The sequence below is a fragment of the Cryptotermes secundus genome, unplaced genomic scaffold (assembly GCF_002891405.2).
Source record: "Cryptotermes secundus unplaced genomic scaffold, Csec_1.0 scaffold2757, whole genome shotgun sequence".
NCBI classification, from domain to species: domain Eukaryota; kingdom Metazoa; phylum Arthropoda; class Insecta; order Blattodea; family Kalotermitidae; genus Cryptotermes; species Cryptotermes secundus.
The window spans coordinates 302,275-319,654 of NW_019733375.1; the positions used below are offsets into that span (position 1 = coordinate 302,275).

The 17,380-nt window shown below is 43.6% G+C and overlaps 1 protein-coding gene across 3 annotated transcripts in view; it reads left to right on the top strand.

Annotated features, from left to right (window-relative positions):
• LOC111868148 overlaps positions 1-17,380 on the top strand; it is a 65,439-nt gene that overhangs the window by 19,297 nt on the left and 28,762 nt on the right. For 2 of the 3 annotated variants that reach the window (XM_033752943.1, XM_023858572.2), the window contains exons 3-4: positions 11,024-11,242; positions 13,282-13,480. In XM_033752943.1, the coding sequence (XP_033608834.1) occupies positions 11,024-11,242; positions 13,282-13,480 (418 nt within the window). The remainder of the gene's footprint in view (positions 1-11,023; positions 11,243-13,281; positions 13,481-17,380) is intronic. The other variant, XM_033752944.1, reaches the window with a different exon arrangement.

Consider the following 17,380-nt stretch of genomic DNA (forward strand, 5'->3'; position numbering starts at 1 on the left):
TGTGTGTGTGTGTGTGTGTTCCTTAACAATCCTCTTGTGACCAACCATGACACAGCTTATCGCTGAAAAAAGTGTAATGTCTCAATGACACCGTTCTATCTATGTCCTGTTCCAACAAAGGGTCTCTTTACTTCAGGTTTGTGAGACTACAATTCTGTAAGCGCTTCGTACCTCCCCATCCATGCTGCATGTCCTGTCTGTGCCTTGGCTTCATCTTCTAATTATGTTTGGCCAGTAAATACTTCTGGCGCTTCGTGTAATTCTCTCTATTCCTCGTTTCTTCTTCTCTCTCAGGTCCAAATATTCTCCTACACGTATTGTCTTCAAACATGGCCTTCTTTCAGGCCAGCGGTTTCCAACCTGTGCATACTGGCGTCCCCTCAGCTTAACAAAGATTTCATGGAGCCCCCCCCCCATTTAACTTCGTATGTGTATACAAAACAGCTTCAAAGTTTCTTTTTTGAAAGCCATAATTTTTAGGCTTTTAACAATTAATAATAGGGTAGTCGCACTTCCTGCGAGGGAAGAATTCCAAAAGACCTCACACGCACGTGATTCGTGCCGAATTTTTGGGAGTCTCATTATTCCAAAATTCGCGCATAAAGTGAGACTGTATTAATATTTTATGTATTTCAATATTTCAAATTCGCATAAAATTCAACCGCACCCTATTTACCAATATTATGAAAATGAACGAAATTAAAAATATCGTTCTTTTATACATTGAGAATTTAATTTTACTATAAAATCTTTCCCACAGTACTGCCCTCCCACCCCAACCAATTGCTTACGCTTTGGAAGCCATTTTTTTTAGGGCGAAAGGCCAAGTTTTACACCCATATAAACTACATTTAAGCGTTTATGTGCGAGACAGTGGAACAGATTATGACTTGAGTGACGAGGCCTCTCCCGAATTTCTTCCCATCTTCATTTCGTCCCGAAAGGAATTGTCAGCACTTCGTGTCGATCTCAAGTATTTCGGATTGGAGAGCGAGATGTACTTGTGACGTGTCTGACATACTCCAACAAATTTCATTTTACAGATTAAGTAGGTAATTACTAGGGACCAGACTTTTATGCCCTAATGATCACTCAAATATGTATGCATTTATACACTAAAAACTTCCGAAATATTCACTAAAATATGCACATAAAAATTTATACCAAATATTAAAATTGATTTTACATTATTTTAGGACCAACAAATCAATATTTAAGTTCATTTTATGTAATCACTGAATGATTCACTTGCAATAAAAAGCTATACTTAAACAGGAATTGTGCAACAAAGCCGACATATTTCATTACAAATTTTAAAAAAAACCATTGATACTCACATTTAGCTCTCCGAACTTTCAGCTTCTCTTCTTTTGCAGTTCACAATTACTAAATGTTCTAGATTTTCCTCAGTTAGTCCCCTCCTGTTGTCTCGTAAGATTTCCTTATAGCGGGAAAAACTTCTTTCCACCTCACAGGAACTTAGGGGTGCATGTACAAAAGCCGCTATTTGCTCCGCTGTTAGTGATTTTTACCTGGCAGTTCAGTACGTTTAGTGGCTAAAATTTCTTAAATTTCACAAATTTGTTCATATCCTGGATTTTTTTAAAGAATGCTGTGTATTTTTTCCTTTACTACTTCACCAACTCTTCCAGGAACCGAATTCAATTTGGAAACAGTGGTTTTGAACACACTTAACGACTGATACAAAGTAGTATTGGTATTGCTTGCCTCCAGTGAGGAAATGGAAGATGGAAGATGAGAGAAGTGAGCAGATATATAGGAAAGATTAGTTTCTAGTTCTGCGTTTTTTAGTACATCTTGGGCAATTTGAATTGATGGTGCACTTTTGGGATCAAATGCATTCACGACATTCATAACTGTTTCTAAATGTTTTGTATAATAACTCGCTGCAATCAGCCACGTGCCCCCGCGCGTTAAAATTGGTTCTGGCGGAAGTGGAACGCTCGGTGCTACTGCTTTGAAGGCTTCTTTTCTGTATGGCGCTTTAACAAATATGTTCTTCACAGAAGACACCAACTTGTCAACATGCGGAAAATTTGCACGAGTTGTTTCTGCAACACGGTGCAACGCATGTGCAAGGCAAGTCAAATGTGTCATATTTGGAAATATAACTTTAAGAGCAGTACCGGCTTTCATCATATAACTTGCGGCATCAGTCACAAAGAGCAATACGCTCTCATACTGAATGCCAAATCATGGAATTCATAAGAATTCGGAAACTGCGGAGCTATTTGTGGTTTCAAACTGCTCTACCGCAAGAAGATATGTGGTAGATTGTTCATTCTTATTAAGGGATCCAACTGTACAATTTGCAATAAACCGGCCCTCACAATCTTGTGTTTCGCCGATTGATACCCACACAAAATTATCTTGAATCTTATCTCTAATGCTTGCAAATGTAAGATCGTAACACTGCTTCACGTAATTTTTGCGCACAGTGGATTCATCCGGCACTTTGCACTGCGTATACTTCTCTATGAAGTTTCTCAGAGTAGCATTGGTTAGTTTCCACAGCGGAATATCTGCCGCTAAAAAGGCTTCGCATAAATCAAAGGAAAACTGTGAAAAACTATTATTAGAAAATTCACTAAGCAATTTTTGCACAGGAACACTTTTCGCGGATTTAATTTTAATATTCTCTTTGTGTATATTAGTGTTCAAATGCTGAAGCACTTGAAAGCGTGTTTCATAACCAACCGTTTTCTCCCACGCTCGGCAATAAAGAATTTCGTTATCCGTACTTATCATCTCTCCTTCGCACTCCCGCTGATACAGTTATAATTTAGCTTTCTGACTTACTTTCACTTTCGGCATGACTACAGGAAGCTAAACAAACTTAACTACAGACTAGTCACTAATGTGAATGGCCCCCAGCTTCAAATGAAGAAGCGTAACGAACCTCATGGAGACTTCGGAAATAAATAAGTGAAGTCCCTTATCGGTTGAATAGTATTACGTTGATAGCGGCTACATGTGAACGCTTCCGACTAATCTCTATGCGGCCACTTTGATGGTACGCGGATGAGGCAAGTTACGAGTAGAGGGATCGGGGAAGTCCCGTCCTGGATATTGCATCAGAAACATGAATCATGACGAAATGTTGAGTCAAATATGCAACATATTCTAATACGGAAAAGAAAAATTGTATACACACGACCATGATTGAAAATTTCAACATAAATTTAAAAAATATACTATATGATAAATATTTAAAAAAAGAAATATGCAATATAAATATAGATCTTCGAAAATATGATGCTTATTCAAAAAACAGGCAAAATATGCATGTATATGCACCATCAAACCATGTCCAAAATTTAAGAAATGAAGTAATTCATGCATATATCCAAAGGATCATACTTTCTGGTTGCAAGAAAGAAATATGCATTTGCATTAAAATCCGGTCCCTAGTAACTACCAAGCAAAGTAACTGAGCAGCAGGTATGTCTCTCCCAGAACTTGAATGAATGCTAGCTGACATTGCAAAACTGCCTAAATCTACTGTTTATCAAACTGATTATTATTTATCATTCTATTTTTCTTTGTAGACAGATATATACAAAATGTAGAGTATTGCGATAATTCTTATCGGCATGCCGAAAGCCTGATAAACTCGACCTGAGAGATAGGACCGAATTGTGTCTTCTCGAAAACTTGACTCGTGGACGTTTCAGATTGCGAACACTGACGCATTGATATGAGAATCTCAAAGAAACGAGTGGCGTTACACCTTGTCAGCAAGTCCGGCAGCGCTGAGTCAAGTAGCAAAAAGAATAGCCGACAATATGGCACCAGGAAGCACAGGAGCTGCCATCCGGCGAAACTGAGAGCCTGGCCTCACATGCTCCGGCCCAGCGTGATGGCACTTTACGCCAATTTCAAATAATACGATTAGAAGAACCCGGAAAGCATCACGTATGTGTTTCAGAACTTGCCTTGAATTATGCGAGGTCTGCAGGAACTCATCTCTCGCAGAAAATGTGAACACACTGTACTTACAGTGCATTCAGAGCCGCGCCCTAGCTCAAGCGGTTAGTCGCTGGCTTCCCGATTCCGGGTCTGGTCAAGTGGGATTTGTGGTGGACAAAGTGGCGCTGGGGCAGGTTTTCTCAGAGTACTTCAGTTTCCCCTGCCAATCCTCATTCCACCAATTGCTCCACAATCACCCTCACCTATCATCTGGGGCTGGTACAATAGGCCAGAAGTGGCCGCAGTACAAGGGACTTAGTCCCACCCCACTAGCAATAAAAAAATACAGTGCATTAAAAAGGTGGGGGGGGATAAATGCATTTCTCATACTCAGATGTTTTACCCCGAATAAATACATGTTCATTCTTCCCGTAGGTTTGAGGACGCGTTGTTTAGCTTACTTCGTTGAAACAACAGTGTTGCATGTCACACTTCAAAACAGACTGTGTTAGTTGACACGCACACTTCAATATTATACTAAGTAAATAACTGATAATTGCATTTAAAACTACAGCTCTTGCGCAATCATTGAATACTGTACCACGTGCTTCAGCTGTTGTCTGAATATCAGATCCAAACAATTACGCACCTTGAGAAATCCCTTATCTCTGAGAATTACATATTTCGCCTTACTGATTCGTATGAGCCTCGAAGTATATATTGATTTCGAAAGAAAACATGGGGATGTTAATCCAAGCCATTTCCTGGGATTTAGGATTTTTCTTGGCGTCAACTCATAGTCCTCTACATGCAGGCATGGTCTCCTATCCCGGTTCCGTCTTGAAGTGCCTCAAAGGAGTGAACGACAATTACACAGGGCTCAGGACTACAAGCCCAAATAAAATATAAAATAATAAAATTGCAATAATAACATGAATAATGATTATATAACAATATTATCGGTCATTCTATAAAAGAAATGTGTATTTATATATGTGTTCTATTCCAAAGAGTTTCCGAGATAGAGCTGTTTCACACTACAGTACACTGTGCACTGTACACACGGGCAACACGCCATGTCCTCACACGAGTTGCAAAGTGCAGTGATGCTGACGGTGGAGTTTTCGAATATAAACTGTGCCAACTTTGTCACGTGAACAATAAATACCGCTATTAGAACAGTGCGCAATATCTCTTTCTTATCAACATTTTGGAACTGTACAGTGAAATAGCCATACTTCGGAAACCGTTCGGAATAGGACACTTGTACATGTACACTTTTTTCTTAGAATGAGGGATTCTATGACCTCCCAGAATGCTGATCTTTCTTCCAGGGACATCCTGTATATTGTGAGGCTGAAACTGATTAAAAATAATTAAAGCACAGTTGTGTTCAGTCAACTTAATTACTGGACTTCAAATAAGAAATTCCTATTTTTAGTAAAATTATTCATTAACATTTATAGATATTTGTAAGATTTGAGGTTCTCACGGCGGTGACTATGAAGAATGCCGTCTTCTGGGATGTGGCAACATGTAGATCTTGTGTTGCAGAAGTCTGCTCACGCTGGCTCCTCGCTCGCGGATTTTTTCTTTTTATTCCTCTACCCTGAAGATGGAGGCGATACGTTCCTCCTAAACGTCGATTTACATAATATCCACGCTGCGCCACATCCCGGAACCGGAAGCCGAGGATGCTCGCTTACACTCCGGGCACGGCGTTGCACCTCTACCGGCCCAGACAGGCAGGTCCCACAAGAACGTATTTCAGTAAAATAATTAGACTGAATCTGTCTGTTTTGTGTGTGTGTAAGTCAGTTCGCGTTCCTGGCAGATAGAATTTACGTGGGTTCGAGTCACCGCGGTTCTACTACGTAAGCACAGAGTTTTGAAACACTTGCAGAAACTGTCCTTCGTTCAAAAAAAAAAAAAAGAAAAAAGAGAGAGAACGTTTTTGATAGTTATACAAAGCAACAGACACAAATGATTTGCGTATCCTGATTTTGAAGCGTTTTGGGGAGTACAGGTTCTACAAACAACTTAACAACAAATCCCATTCCTGTTTCTTGATGCTGTTCTCAGATACTGAAATATTCAAACATTCCCAAGCGAGCCAATATTTTGCTGGCATCAAATTCGAAGTCCATTACGCAAAGTTCCTTTTCTATCAGCATTCTCCATAAGTGCTAGAGTTTTCAAGATAACTCAGCAATATGGACAGTGTCAAATTTGCTTGTTCAGAAGCCAAGCATGACTTCCTGAACACATCCAAAATAAAATAACTAAAATAAGTCTTTATTGAGTTTCCATTGCCTTAAACACATATTTTTTCTTTCAAAGTAATAGTTTTATTAATTCTTGTTTAATGTGTACAGTGAGAGTGTATAGTGATAGCGACCTCTGAAGCCTTGAAGTTTATTGTTTATTGAGCCAGTGCAGTTTGACTTCTTGCCTATGCGGCCGTCATCACTGAATAGTGAATTTGATATTTTCAATAAAAGAAAGACTTCGTCATAGTCCTAACTATCCTTACATATATAAATTTTGTAAGCGTGACATTTTATCTGTCTCATTATGCAATTCCCGTTATCACGGAAACGAGTTGTATGGCGATAATGCTGTCACGTGCTAGTGACTAGCCGCGCTGTTTGCACTGGACACATATCTCGCAACTACAGGTACCTATATCAAATTCACTAATCTACACACTCTACAAATTACTGTACTGCATCACACATGTCTTCTGTCTGTTCACCAGTCGTTTTCTAGTAATGGATTCCCACAATGCCCTCTGCTTACGTCTTTATCGCCTGGTGACTGGCTGGCTGGCTGACTGACTGACTGCTAAATTGCTGCTGGCCCTCAACAGCGTAGTGATCCTCGGTTCCCATTTCCACGGGACTCACGACCATATTTTTCTTTGTTCCGACTTTTATGTGTTTTGGAATGGGGCCTCTATTTCCGAAGAGAGGAGGGGTCTGAATACTGCTGGTCACTCCCTCTCTACTGGGGAGTGATTCTGCTGGCTCTCGCTCCCTTTCACTGACTGACTGAAGCATTCCACTCTCCACTCTCCTACTCTGGTCCTCGTTATATACCCGCATCGAAAACTGTGCGGCCGCATAAAAACACGTCATAGTCGTTTACCGGCCGCTGTGTAACAACGACTCTTTGTTTCATAATGTCATCGCGTATTTACTGTGCCGTAACGTAGCAACGGCTCTTTCAGTAATCATGTCAATACATCGTATGAAGGCAAGTTACGTAGTAGGTCACGAACGAGCGACCAGTATTTTCTTTCTGCATATCATGCCTGTTCTGTAAAAATGATAATTATTTTTATATGTGTATGTGACTTTATATATTGTCACGTATTTGGGCTCTTAGTGACTTATAAACGGGGTTTGGATTGGATGACTGGACTTGTTGACACATTATACACTCGACTCGTAATTACAAGTACGAGTAATACAGCGCAATCTCTGATTTACACACTTCACAAATCACTAGAACTCGCTAAGCCTTTTCAATCTTCGCTAGTCGTATCTTGGCAACGGATTTATAACAGTCTGACTGTGACTACAGCACACTATGAAGCACAGCCTAATTTCTTTCTTGCTATTTCTTCTCAGCTGTTCTGCCAACTGACAATTCCGGAGACTCTCAAACCCATGCTGCAACTGGAAACTCGGGAACTCAACTAACTTAAACGTCAAAGTCGAAGTTACTTTGCGACGGGTGGTTTACCGCCAGTCGGTTCAGCTTGTCGTCAGACACCTTGACACCCACGACCGGGCTTTTTAACTGAACCCTTGCGGTAATAGTACTTATGTAACAGCCTCTCACACGAGAAGATGGGTTTGTCTCTTATGAATATGCTTGGCCTTTCTTCAAGTGTACGTATCGCATTTATAGCGTGTTACTGAAAATTCTTCCTTTTGCACTGCATACGCAGGTCCTCTGTCAGGCCAGGCTTTGCAAAGCCGATCATGACTATCTCTGTCTTATTCTGCAACTGTAGTTTAGTCACTTGAACGGTCGTAAGCTTGACCACCACCAAGTTTAAGCCTCGTATTATAGTTTACATATCTGGCTTCGCCTTGTTATATACCGCTATATCACGAACATGTTCATTATCATGATTTTGTATGATTTCTGCTTATCACCTGCCCAATTTTGTTATATGTGCGTATACATACGGAACGTTGAAAGCCGTGTGCAAATCGCGGGCCGATGTGCACCTTGGAAAATTCCCAATGGTGCGGAGAACCGTGTTTTGCCTGCTCTGCAATTTTAAGAGGTGGGTGTCTGCCGGTAATTCCCAGGCGGGGCAGGCTAAGTCATTACTGATCTGATCAGTGCCTTATGAAGGATTAGATTAATGTTTTTTTTAATGCTAGTGGGTGGGACTAAGTCCCTTGTACTGCGGCCATTTCTGGCCTATTGTACCAGCCCCAGATGATAGGTGAGGGTGATTGTGGAGCAATTTGTGGAATGAAGACTGGCAGGGGAAACCCAAGTACTCGGAGAAAACCTGCCCCAACGTCACTTTGTCCACCACAAATCCCACTTGACCAGACCCGGGATGGAACCCAGGCCGTCGCGGTGGGAAGCCAGCGACTAACCGCTTGAGCTATGGCGCGGCCTAGTTTAATGTTAGCGCGTAAAGGCTCGCTTTTGAATGGGGAGTAAATTGTAATGAATGCTCTGAATGCCTTGGCTTGTGAAGTCTCCACGTGATCCTCTTACCGGAGATTACACCCAGATATTTTACATGACTGACAAAGGGGATATTCTGTGCATTCAATTTAGGATGTGGCTCAGGGATCTTAAGTCTATGAGAAAAGTAAATGGCTGGAGTCTTATCTCCACTGAATTTTATGTTCCAAGTTTAGAGTCAGGATTACCTTACGACTGGAGGTTTACCGCCAACCAGTTCGTCTTGTCTCCAATCCCCATTAGACTCATGATCAGTATTTTTCTTTTCAAATGAACATTTGCGGTCACAGTCCTTAGGTAACATCCCCTCTAACGAGAGGATGGGTCTGTTCTTTATAATTGCTGCTGGCCCTCGCCAGCGCAGTCATTCTAGGGTCCGAGTCTCCCGGGGACCCNCATGACCATATCTTACTCTCTTAGATTCGAGACTCCCCCAACCTGAAAACTCTTGTTTCAACAAATAAAACTCAAAGTCACATTGCGACTGGCGCTTTGTCTTGAGACCCACGACCAGAGACTCGCAACAGCTGCCGACAGCGCCTGCTCAGTGCAGGTTCGCTGTTCGCTGTTCGCTGTTCTGACGCAGAGAAATACAGGAGGTTAACAAACTATAATTGTTGCCAAGTACGAGTAAACTGGTAGCTCGTATGTATCTAATCTGCGCGTACGCGACAAAGCTATCGGGCAGGCGGGCACTTCCTTGTTGTGCCTGTCGGCATCATCACCGCACCAACTTTTCCTTGCTTTGTGTTGCTGTGATATGTTTTGGCGACATTTTCCTCTTAGATAAAAAAGACGTTTGGGGAAATGGATTTGCAACGACATACATACGTCACTTCTGTGATAAAAGTACAGGACTCTGACCCTTTAAAGCCCAGTGGTTACTATGTGTACCACTCAGCTTTCATATAAAAACTCTGCAGTCTACCAGCAGAATAATATTTGCTGTTTCTATGAATACTTTTGGTTACTTAATTAGGCAGCACCAGATTTTCTTTTATTGTGGAGACAGTGTGGGCACTATGCTACAAGACGGAAGGTCGCGGGTTCGATTCCCGATGAGGGCACTGGATTCTTTTTTCAATTGACCTAATCCTTCCAGCCGCACTTTGGCCCTGGGGTCGACTCAGCATCTAACAGAAATGAGTACCAGGAATCTTCCTGGGGGGCAAAGGGCGGCCGGCGCGTAAGGCTGACAACCTCACCGCCAACTGTGAGGCGACTGTCAAGAAAATGTGGGAGCCTCGACTGCCTCTTACAGGGATTACTTTACTTTTTGTTAATGGAGACAGAATGAGTTTTTCTAGGAACTGCGTTTACATATACTCATATTATTTAGAGCAAGTTAGTTCACGCGGTAACTCTTTTGACTTTTATCCTAGAGGTGCCATGTTCGAACCTTGATCGCGACACCAACTATACTAAATGCTCGATTTTTATTTCCCCAGTCTCTCCATGCAAATGTCGGGTACAGCTTCCTTCCACATCCCTTCCAATTCATTACTGACCAATCATGCTACAATTCGACGCTGTAGAGCCTGAGTTACTGGCCTCGTCGCCAGACTAATTACAATAAATAAATACAGTTCTCAGGACTCCTGCGCCAATCCCAACGCATGCGAATTAGCATGTGATAACGTATTGGGGGTATAGGAGTAAAACTCCATGCATTTCTATTCACGGTACTGTATGGAAGGTTCAGACAATCTTCAGTATATATTCGGGGCAGAAAACCTCATATATATGTGTCATATATGACAAATTCTAAATGTTGCTGCCGGAAATAGAACCGCAGGCCTCAAATTTGTTCCCAGCCGAAAACAAGTCCTGTGCTTAGCCATGGTGAAGGCTGGCATAGCCGGAGTCGTTGTTGTCTTTGTAAGGTCCTGGTACAGCTCAGTCAGCACAGCGACTGGCTACGGACTGGACTGCACGGACTCAATTCCTGGCAGCGGAAGTGTTTTCTCTTCTCTACAGCGTCCAGACCGGCTCTTGGGCCCACCCAGCCTCCTATCCAATGGTTACCGGGGGCTCTTTTCCTGGGGGCAAAGCTGACCACTCACTTCCATCTGGTACAGAGGTTAAGAACGGTGGAGTTATACAGCCAACCCCCCTTTGTTTTCATGACGTGATGCTGAACTAATTAAGTACAGGGATAATTTTGCCTTTACCGGGATCTATTCCCGGCGGTCCACAGTGACAGTTCCGTTGTTTTCCTCAGCCCTTGGAGCAAAATGTTGCGATAATTACATAACGAAAGCTACGGGGGATTATTTTCCAATTTATCTTTCCCAATCATTCTATCGTCTTACATAAGCTGTTCAGTTGATATAACGTCTTTAAATAACCTACAAACAAATCAATGTGTCCACAGAGCTTGTGCCGCTCCTGCGGCTGCATGTGCTGCCACCCGCCATACAACAGGCTGTCACGCAACTCTGGAAACTGGACCGCGTGCCACTGCACCGGCATGGTTCATCCCTGCGAACACTAGAGGGCGACACTGTTGCAGGAAGACTGCAAACACCTGTGACAGTGCCAGTTAAGAAGAAGCGTGGCAGGCCAGCTAAGATATCTCACAAAGTGGACGAAGGTAAAAAGAAATGAACCCACCCTTCAAGTTCTCGCCTACTTCCTCACATTCTGTACGCTATGTCTGAAATACGCTCCGGAGTGCGTCGGCACCGAATAATAGATTGTTCCCTCCTAATTAGAAAGTATCTGGATGGAAAACTGAACCGTCATACCGCATGTTTTCTATCCACATGCAAGACTTTTATTTCATGAAGTTCCTCTACTCAAGGTATGTTTCTGCTTCTTGCTGGTTCCTCACTGAAGATGGAGCCAGTTTGTTCCTCCCAAACGTCAGTACCCGCCTACACAACTACACGTTTGTCAGAACCCAGAAGACCACAACATCAACGATCACCACCCCTAGAACCGCTTAAGTTCTATAAAGATCTATCAATATTATCTGATCTATAAAAGTCCTTGTCTTCGAATTATTTCACTCATCTTCCTCTGTTGGCTGGTAAGGCATAATGCATAAAGCAGTCTATGTCCATCACTGTACTGTCGCTAGGAACCTTATGTGGTATACTGTACCAGCAAAAGGGAGCGCGTGTCTGTTCCTTATACATTTCCGCACCGTAGCACCTATTTCGGTCCAGTTTGGCACGACGTTACGTGGCCTCCCTGGGGAGGTACTGCACACATGAACCCCCCCCCCCAGAAAACAGTTCCTTTTCCTATTGCTCACAAACCTTTCGTTCTAGCACACTGGCATTTTTAGAGTTCGATGAAGTTTAGAAAGGAGAAAAGTCTCACTTATCTCTGTCTTTCTATTAGAGCTTTTAACATATTCAATTTCCGTTTTCAAGAAGAAGAGGCAATTATTAAAGATTGGCAAAAGAAAAGAATTTAAGAGGGAGCGTCAGTAAATATGTCACAAATGTAAGTAAAACAGCTGTAATGGACGTAATAGGTTTTCTATATGTATCACTAGATAGCAGCACAGTCCAGCTTCATGATAGTGTAGGTAGCATGCGCATGTTCAGAGGCTGGTTTCAGTAGTCAAAATGACGACCATGCTTGAAGGGTATCCTACGAAAAGAGCAAGGTTCTGTTGTGCGTATTTTGTGGGCAAAATGACGCAATGCAAAGGATATTCATAAAGAAACGTTTACGGTTTACGGTGGGAAGTGTCTGTCGCGTAGAGCTGTTCACATCTGGGTGGCAAATGTTTCTCTGGTGACGAAGAGGATGAAACGGAGGTGCAGACGCGGCTGAGACATCGTCCGAAAGACTTCTATGCCGCGGGTTTCGACGCACTGGTCAAGCGATGGAACGAGTTTGTGTCAATGTTGCTGGAGGATATGTTGAGAAATTAAATTTCTTCCGTATTTGACTATCACGTGTTTTACGTTTTATATCGATTTGTAACTTATTTACTGGCTCTCGCTCGTATGCAGCTATGGGTTCGTTAATTTGCTTACAGTTCCATTACTGTGTATTACGAGTAATAAGACTGAGGTCAGCATTGTTGCTTTTCAATGTAGTGAGAAGCGCGAATTATGCCTAGACAGGGCAGGGTGGATGAGATGTTACGGGATAAATAGTCCTGCTTTGTGCTCGCAGTACTTATCACCATGCGGCGTCGATGCGGTCAATAACGGGCATGCGTGGTTTCGTTTTTAAAACCTGAATGTAACGACAAGTACAAATAATTCAGTGTTTGATTCTCGCAACGACCTTACATTCGCTTAATGAAGTTAAAGAGTCGTCATGTTTATATTAAATAGTACAGTCTTGAGGGATGCGCGGTAGCCTAGTTGGTTGAGGCACAATGCTATAAACCGGAAGGCTGCGGGTTCGATTCCCGATGAGGTAACTGTATTTTTCAATTGACCTAATCCTTTCAGCCGCACTAAGCCTCTAACTGAAACGAGTACCAGAAATTTTATTGAAGGTAAAGGGTAGCCGGCGGGTAAGGCTGACAACCTCACCGAAATTTGTAGAGAAAATGCGGTAGCCTCGACGGCCTCCACGGCCTGTTAACAGGGAGAGCGGCAGAAGCGGGTCCCGCCGGTTGGCTTGAATGCTGTCACTGTACCTGTCGCGTTTCTCTTGCAGGAGGCCGCATCGAGCGGGTCATGCTCTGGCGTTTCCTGCTGAACCTTCTGGAGGACCCACGGAACGCCCCTTGCATCCACTGGGTGCAGCGCGACGAGGGAATCTTCCGCATTCTGAACACGGACTGGCTCGCCAGACTGTGGGGCCGGCGCCACGGCAACCCCAGGATGACTTACGAGAAGATGGCGCGCGCCATGAGGTAGGATCTTCCGTTTAACGCGGTGTTTGCCTTTACGTTAAGGGGTAAGTTAAATATTTCCCTTCGCTTAATTAATTAAGCATTATGACATGAAGACATGAGCAGGAGTGGGGGTATAGCTCCACCATTCGTGACCTCTGCACTAGATGGACCAGAGTGGTCAGATTCACGCTCAAGCCGCATTACCCCCAGGGATAGAGGCAACCCCCCGGTAACCACTGGATATGGAAACCTGCCGGGAATGAAAACCCAGTCCGTAGCCGACCGAGCTATCGCGGAGACACAGTCAGGAGATTTCTCGCACAAGTTCAGCGTCGCAGATATTTCCCTACGGTGTTTCGTGACTGGTCTGTCTGTAGCAGGAAACTTTCTTAACACCGAATTTTGGAGAGATTTAATAAAATCCGCTGACAAATTCCAATTTTGTTTAAAATCGCACGAAGGCAATGGATGCTCTCTACATAAAGACCTACACGCGTGTGTGCGGCATATTCAAGCATAACTCATAAAATATTTGTTGGAGAAAGAAATGTTTCGAGCAGAAGTTCTAAAGACAAATGTGATATATTTTATTCCTAATTCATTTCTTCGTGAATCTTACAGTTTTTGAGATAAATAAACTAAACTGTTATGATATAGCATAGCATAACAGTAAATTGTTGCTGGCCCCCGTAAAGATAGTTATTCTTGGTTTCGGGCCCCTTCGGGACTCGTGACCATGTTTTTGTTCGTCTCTAGAACTTTAATTTATTTGGTCTCCTCTTGGTTTGCCTGCACCCGTTACGGTCTCCGTACATTTGCACACTTCTACTCAGCACAAACCACTGTCTCCCGAACACGAGGAATATATCCGAATGCTCTTACATCGACTGAACGAAAATTCCCTCCCGCCAGAATATCGGCGTGCATTTCTGCATTCGCTAGTGGGGGCTGGAGTCCAGCTGGGTCCACTCGGCACGGCGGCCACTGATTGGCCTATTGTACCTGCCCCGGGTGATAATGATGATGGAGAATTTAGTGGAATGAAGATTGGCAGGGGAAACCAAAGTACTCGGAGAAAACCCACCCCAGCGCCACTTTGTCCACCACAAATCCCACTTGACCAGGCCCGGGATTGAACTCGGGCCACCGCGGTGGGAAGGCAGCGACTAACCGCTTGAGCTATGGCGCGGCCTGCATTTCTACATGCATATAAATACAAATTTAAGCAAAATTTTCTATTTGGGCGTATCTAAATAAACACTAGGAGCCGGGATAGCTCAGTCGGTATTGCGACTGGCTACGTGTTGGATGGCCGAACGGTCAGAGTTCGAGCCCCGGTAGGGTCAAGAATTTTCTCCTCTCCACGTGGTCCAGACCGGCTCTGGGACCCAACCAGCCTCCTATCTGATGAGGATCGGAGGCTCTTACCTTGGGGGTAAAGCGGCCGGGACCTGTAGCTGACCGCTCACCTCCAACTAGTTCCGAGGTCAAGAAAACGTAGATCTATACACCCACTCCCCCATACACCTTTATGGCGTAGTGCTTAATTATTTAAGCACAGGAACAACTTGACCTTTTATTTGAATAGAAGCTTAAAATATTTTACCGTATCGCAAATAAATAAATACTTTCGCGTGGATGCTGGTACATCGCATCTTTCCTTCTGCCGAACTTCTCCGTTTAGTGCAGGAATACAGTATCAGTTCATTACCATGTTTACAAGAGCCAGCCATTGGATCTCCTCCTGAGCCAGTTGAATCCAGTCTGCATATTTGATTAGGTGCAGTTTTAATATTATCCTATCTCCAAGTTCTTCCACGTGAGCACCGAATATTGCGCCTTTACAGCGGCCACCAGCGAAGTGCCGCGCGGCCTAATTTCTCGAGACGTGTCACGGAATTTTTCGGTGCAACATTTCCCAGAAGATGGATTGGCAGGAATAGTTCAGTTCTGTGGCTATGTAAGGAATGGCGTTTATTTGGACAAAATGCGATACCTGATCAAATGGGAGTAAGGACAAACCGCTGAGCACGTCACAAGAGAGATGCTACCGCATGTATGGCAATATCTGTTGGACATAAGCAGGGTCACGAAGGCAGTACATGTGGAAACTATGAAGTATGCTCAAAATTATGTTGAACGCACAAAAGTAAAATATTGTCACATGTTTGAGTGACTATAGACGGGGTTCCCATTGGTAATAAGATTTATTGAATTCTTAAACTACTCGTGACCACACTTCACATATCACTACCACGCACAGACTAGTTTCCTCAGTCACGGAATTCACAGCGGTGCTTAGTAGCTACTTTCAACGGCGGACGCTCCCCTTCCTCTGGGTTCCCAACTATCCCCGGCCTCAGCTACCAGCTTCTGTAATCTTTAATTTACAATTGCTGCTGGGCCTCGCCAGCGCAGTCATTCTCGAGTCCGCGTCCCGCCAGAATCATGACCACATTTTACTGTTCCACATTGGAGACTCCCCCAGCCTGAAGGGCCAGCTACCCGTATTTATATACTTCAGGAATATTGGGGGCCAGGTACACCCTCAGGCACTGGGTTCCCATTTCGTCTCCCCCTACAACTCTCAGGGCTGCGGTGGAGGTATTGGAACCCGCCTCCACACGGGCTCACTCAAACACACAGTCACAGTTACTTTAAGACTGGCGGTTCACCGCCAATCAGTTCGTCTTGGTGCCAAGAACCTCGAGGATCACGACCAGAGTTTTTCTTTGCAGCTGAACCCTTACAGTAATAGTCCTTCCTCTCTCACAAGAGGATGGCTTCGTCACTTATGAATAGGTTTCGCGTCGCCTTTGGTAAGTGTACGTACCGCACATACAGCGTGTTACTGAAAATTCTTCCCTGTGCACTATATACAATTCCTCTGTTAGTTCAGACTTTGCAGCGCAGATCATGTCCATCTTAAGTATCTCATGCAACAACGGCAGCTTAGTCACTTGAACGGTCGTAAGCTTGACTACCGTCATGTTTAAGCCTCTTATACTTTCTATGGTCGGATTCTCCATGTCCTGTGTTGCGAACATGATCATTCTCACGATTTTGTACCCTGAATTTCTTCCAAATAATGTATGAGGGATCAGTTCATACCTCACAGGAAATACATCACGTCTCCACTACAAAGCCCAACCGGTTAAAGCTGTTTAGGGAAACAGTCGCTGTTTATTGTGTGGGCAGAATGCGGAGGTTCTATGTCTTAGTTTTCTTGGTGGGCTCTTCTGCAAGGCTATTAGCATCTAGACTAGATGATCGCTGAATAGTGAATTTAATAGGTTTGGAACAAAGCCAGATGGATTTGCTTCCAGGAAATTTGCCAGAATCTACTGGAAACTTCAGTCGGTGTCCATGCCCCACTGAAAACTGTGAACATGAAGATCTGCAGAGCAAACACTTCTTTTTGAAGGGTTATCAGGCTCTCAGTCACCAGCCCATGTTATTACAGCCAAGCCTAGACACTGTAGGACGCTTATGACTACGCATTTTGCGTCGGCGCGTGCAGCCTTGGCCACAGCATTTCAACAGTTCATGCGATAAACTGATATGAGCAAATATTCAGTCCGAATTCTTTGCTCATGGCAGATGACGCGAAACTTAAGTCACCATCTATATTTAGCGCGGAACTGCTCCACAGACCTCTCATGTGAGGTTTAAGGTCCGCGACTTTAACGTGCTCCTTGCTTGCCTCTTTTTTTTTTTTTTTTTTTGCCAGTGGGGTGGGACTAAGTCCCTTGTACTGCGGCCACTTCTGGCCTATTGTACCAGTCCCAGATAATAGGTGAGGGTGATTGTGGAGCAATTGGTGGAATGAAGATTGGCAGGGGAAACCGAAGTACTCGGAGAAAACCTTCCCCAGCGCCACTTTGTCCACCACAAATCCCACTTGACCAGACCCGGATT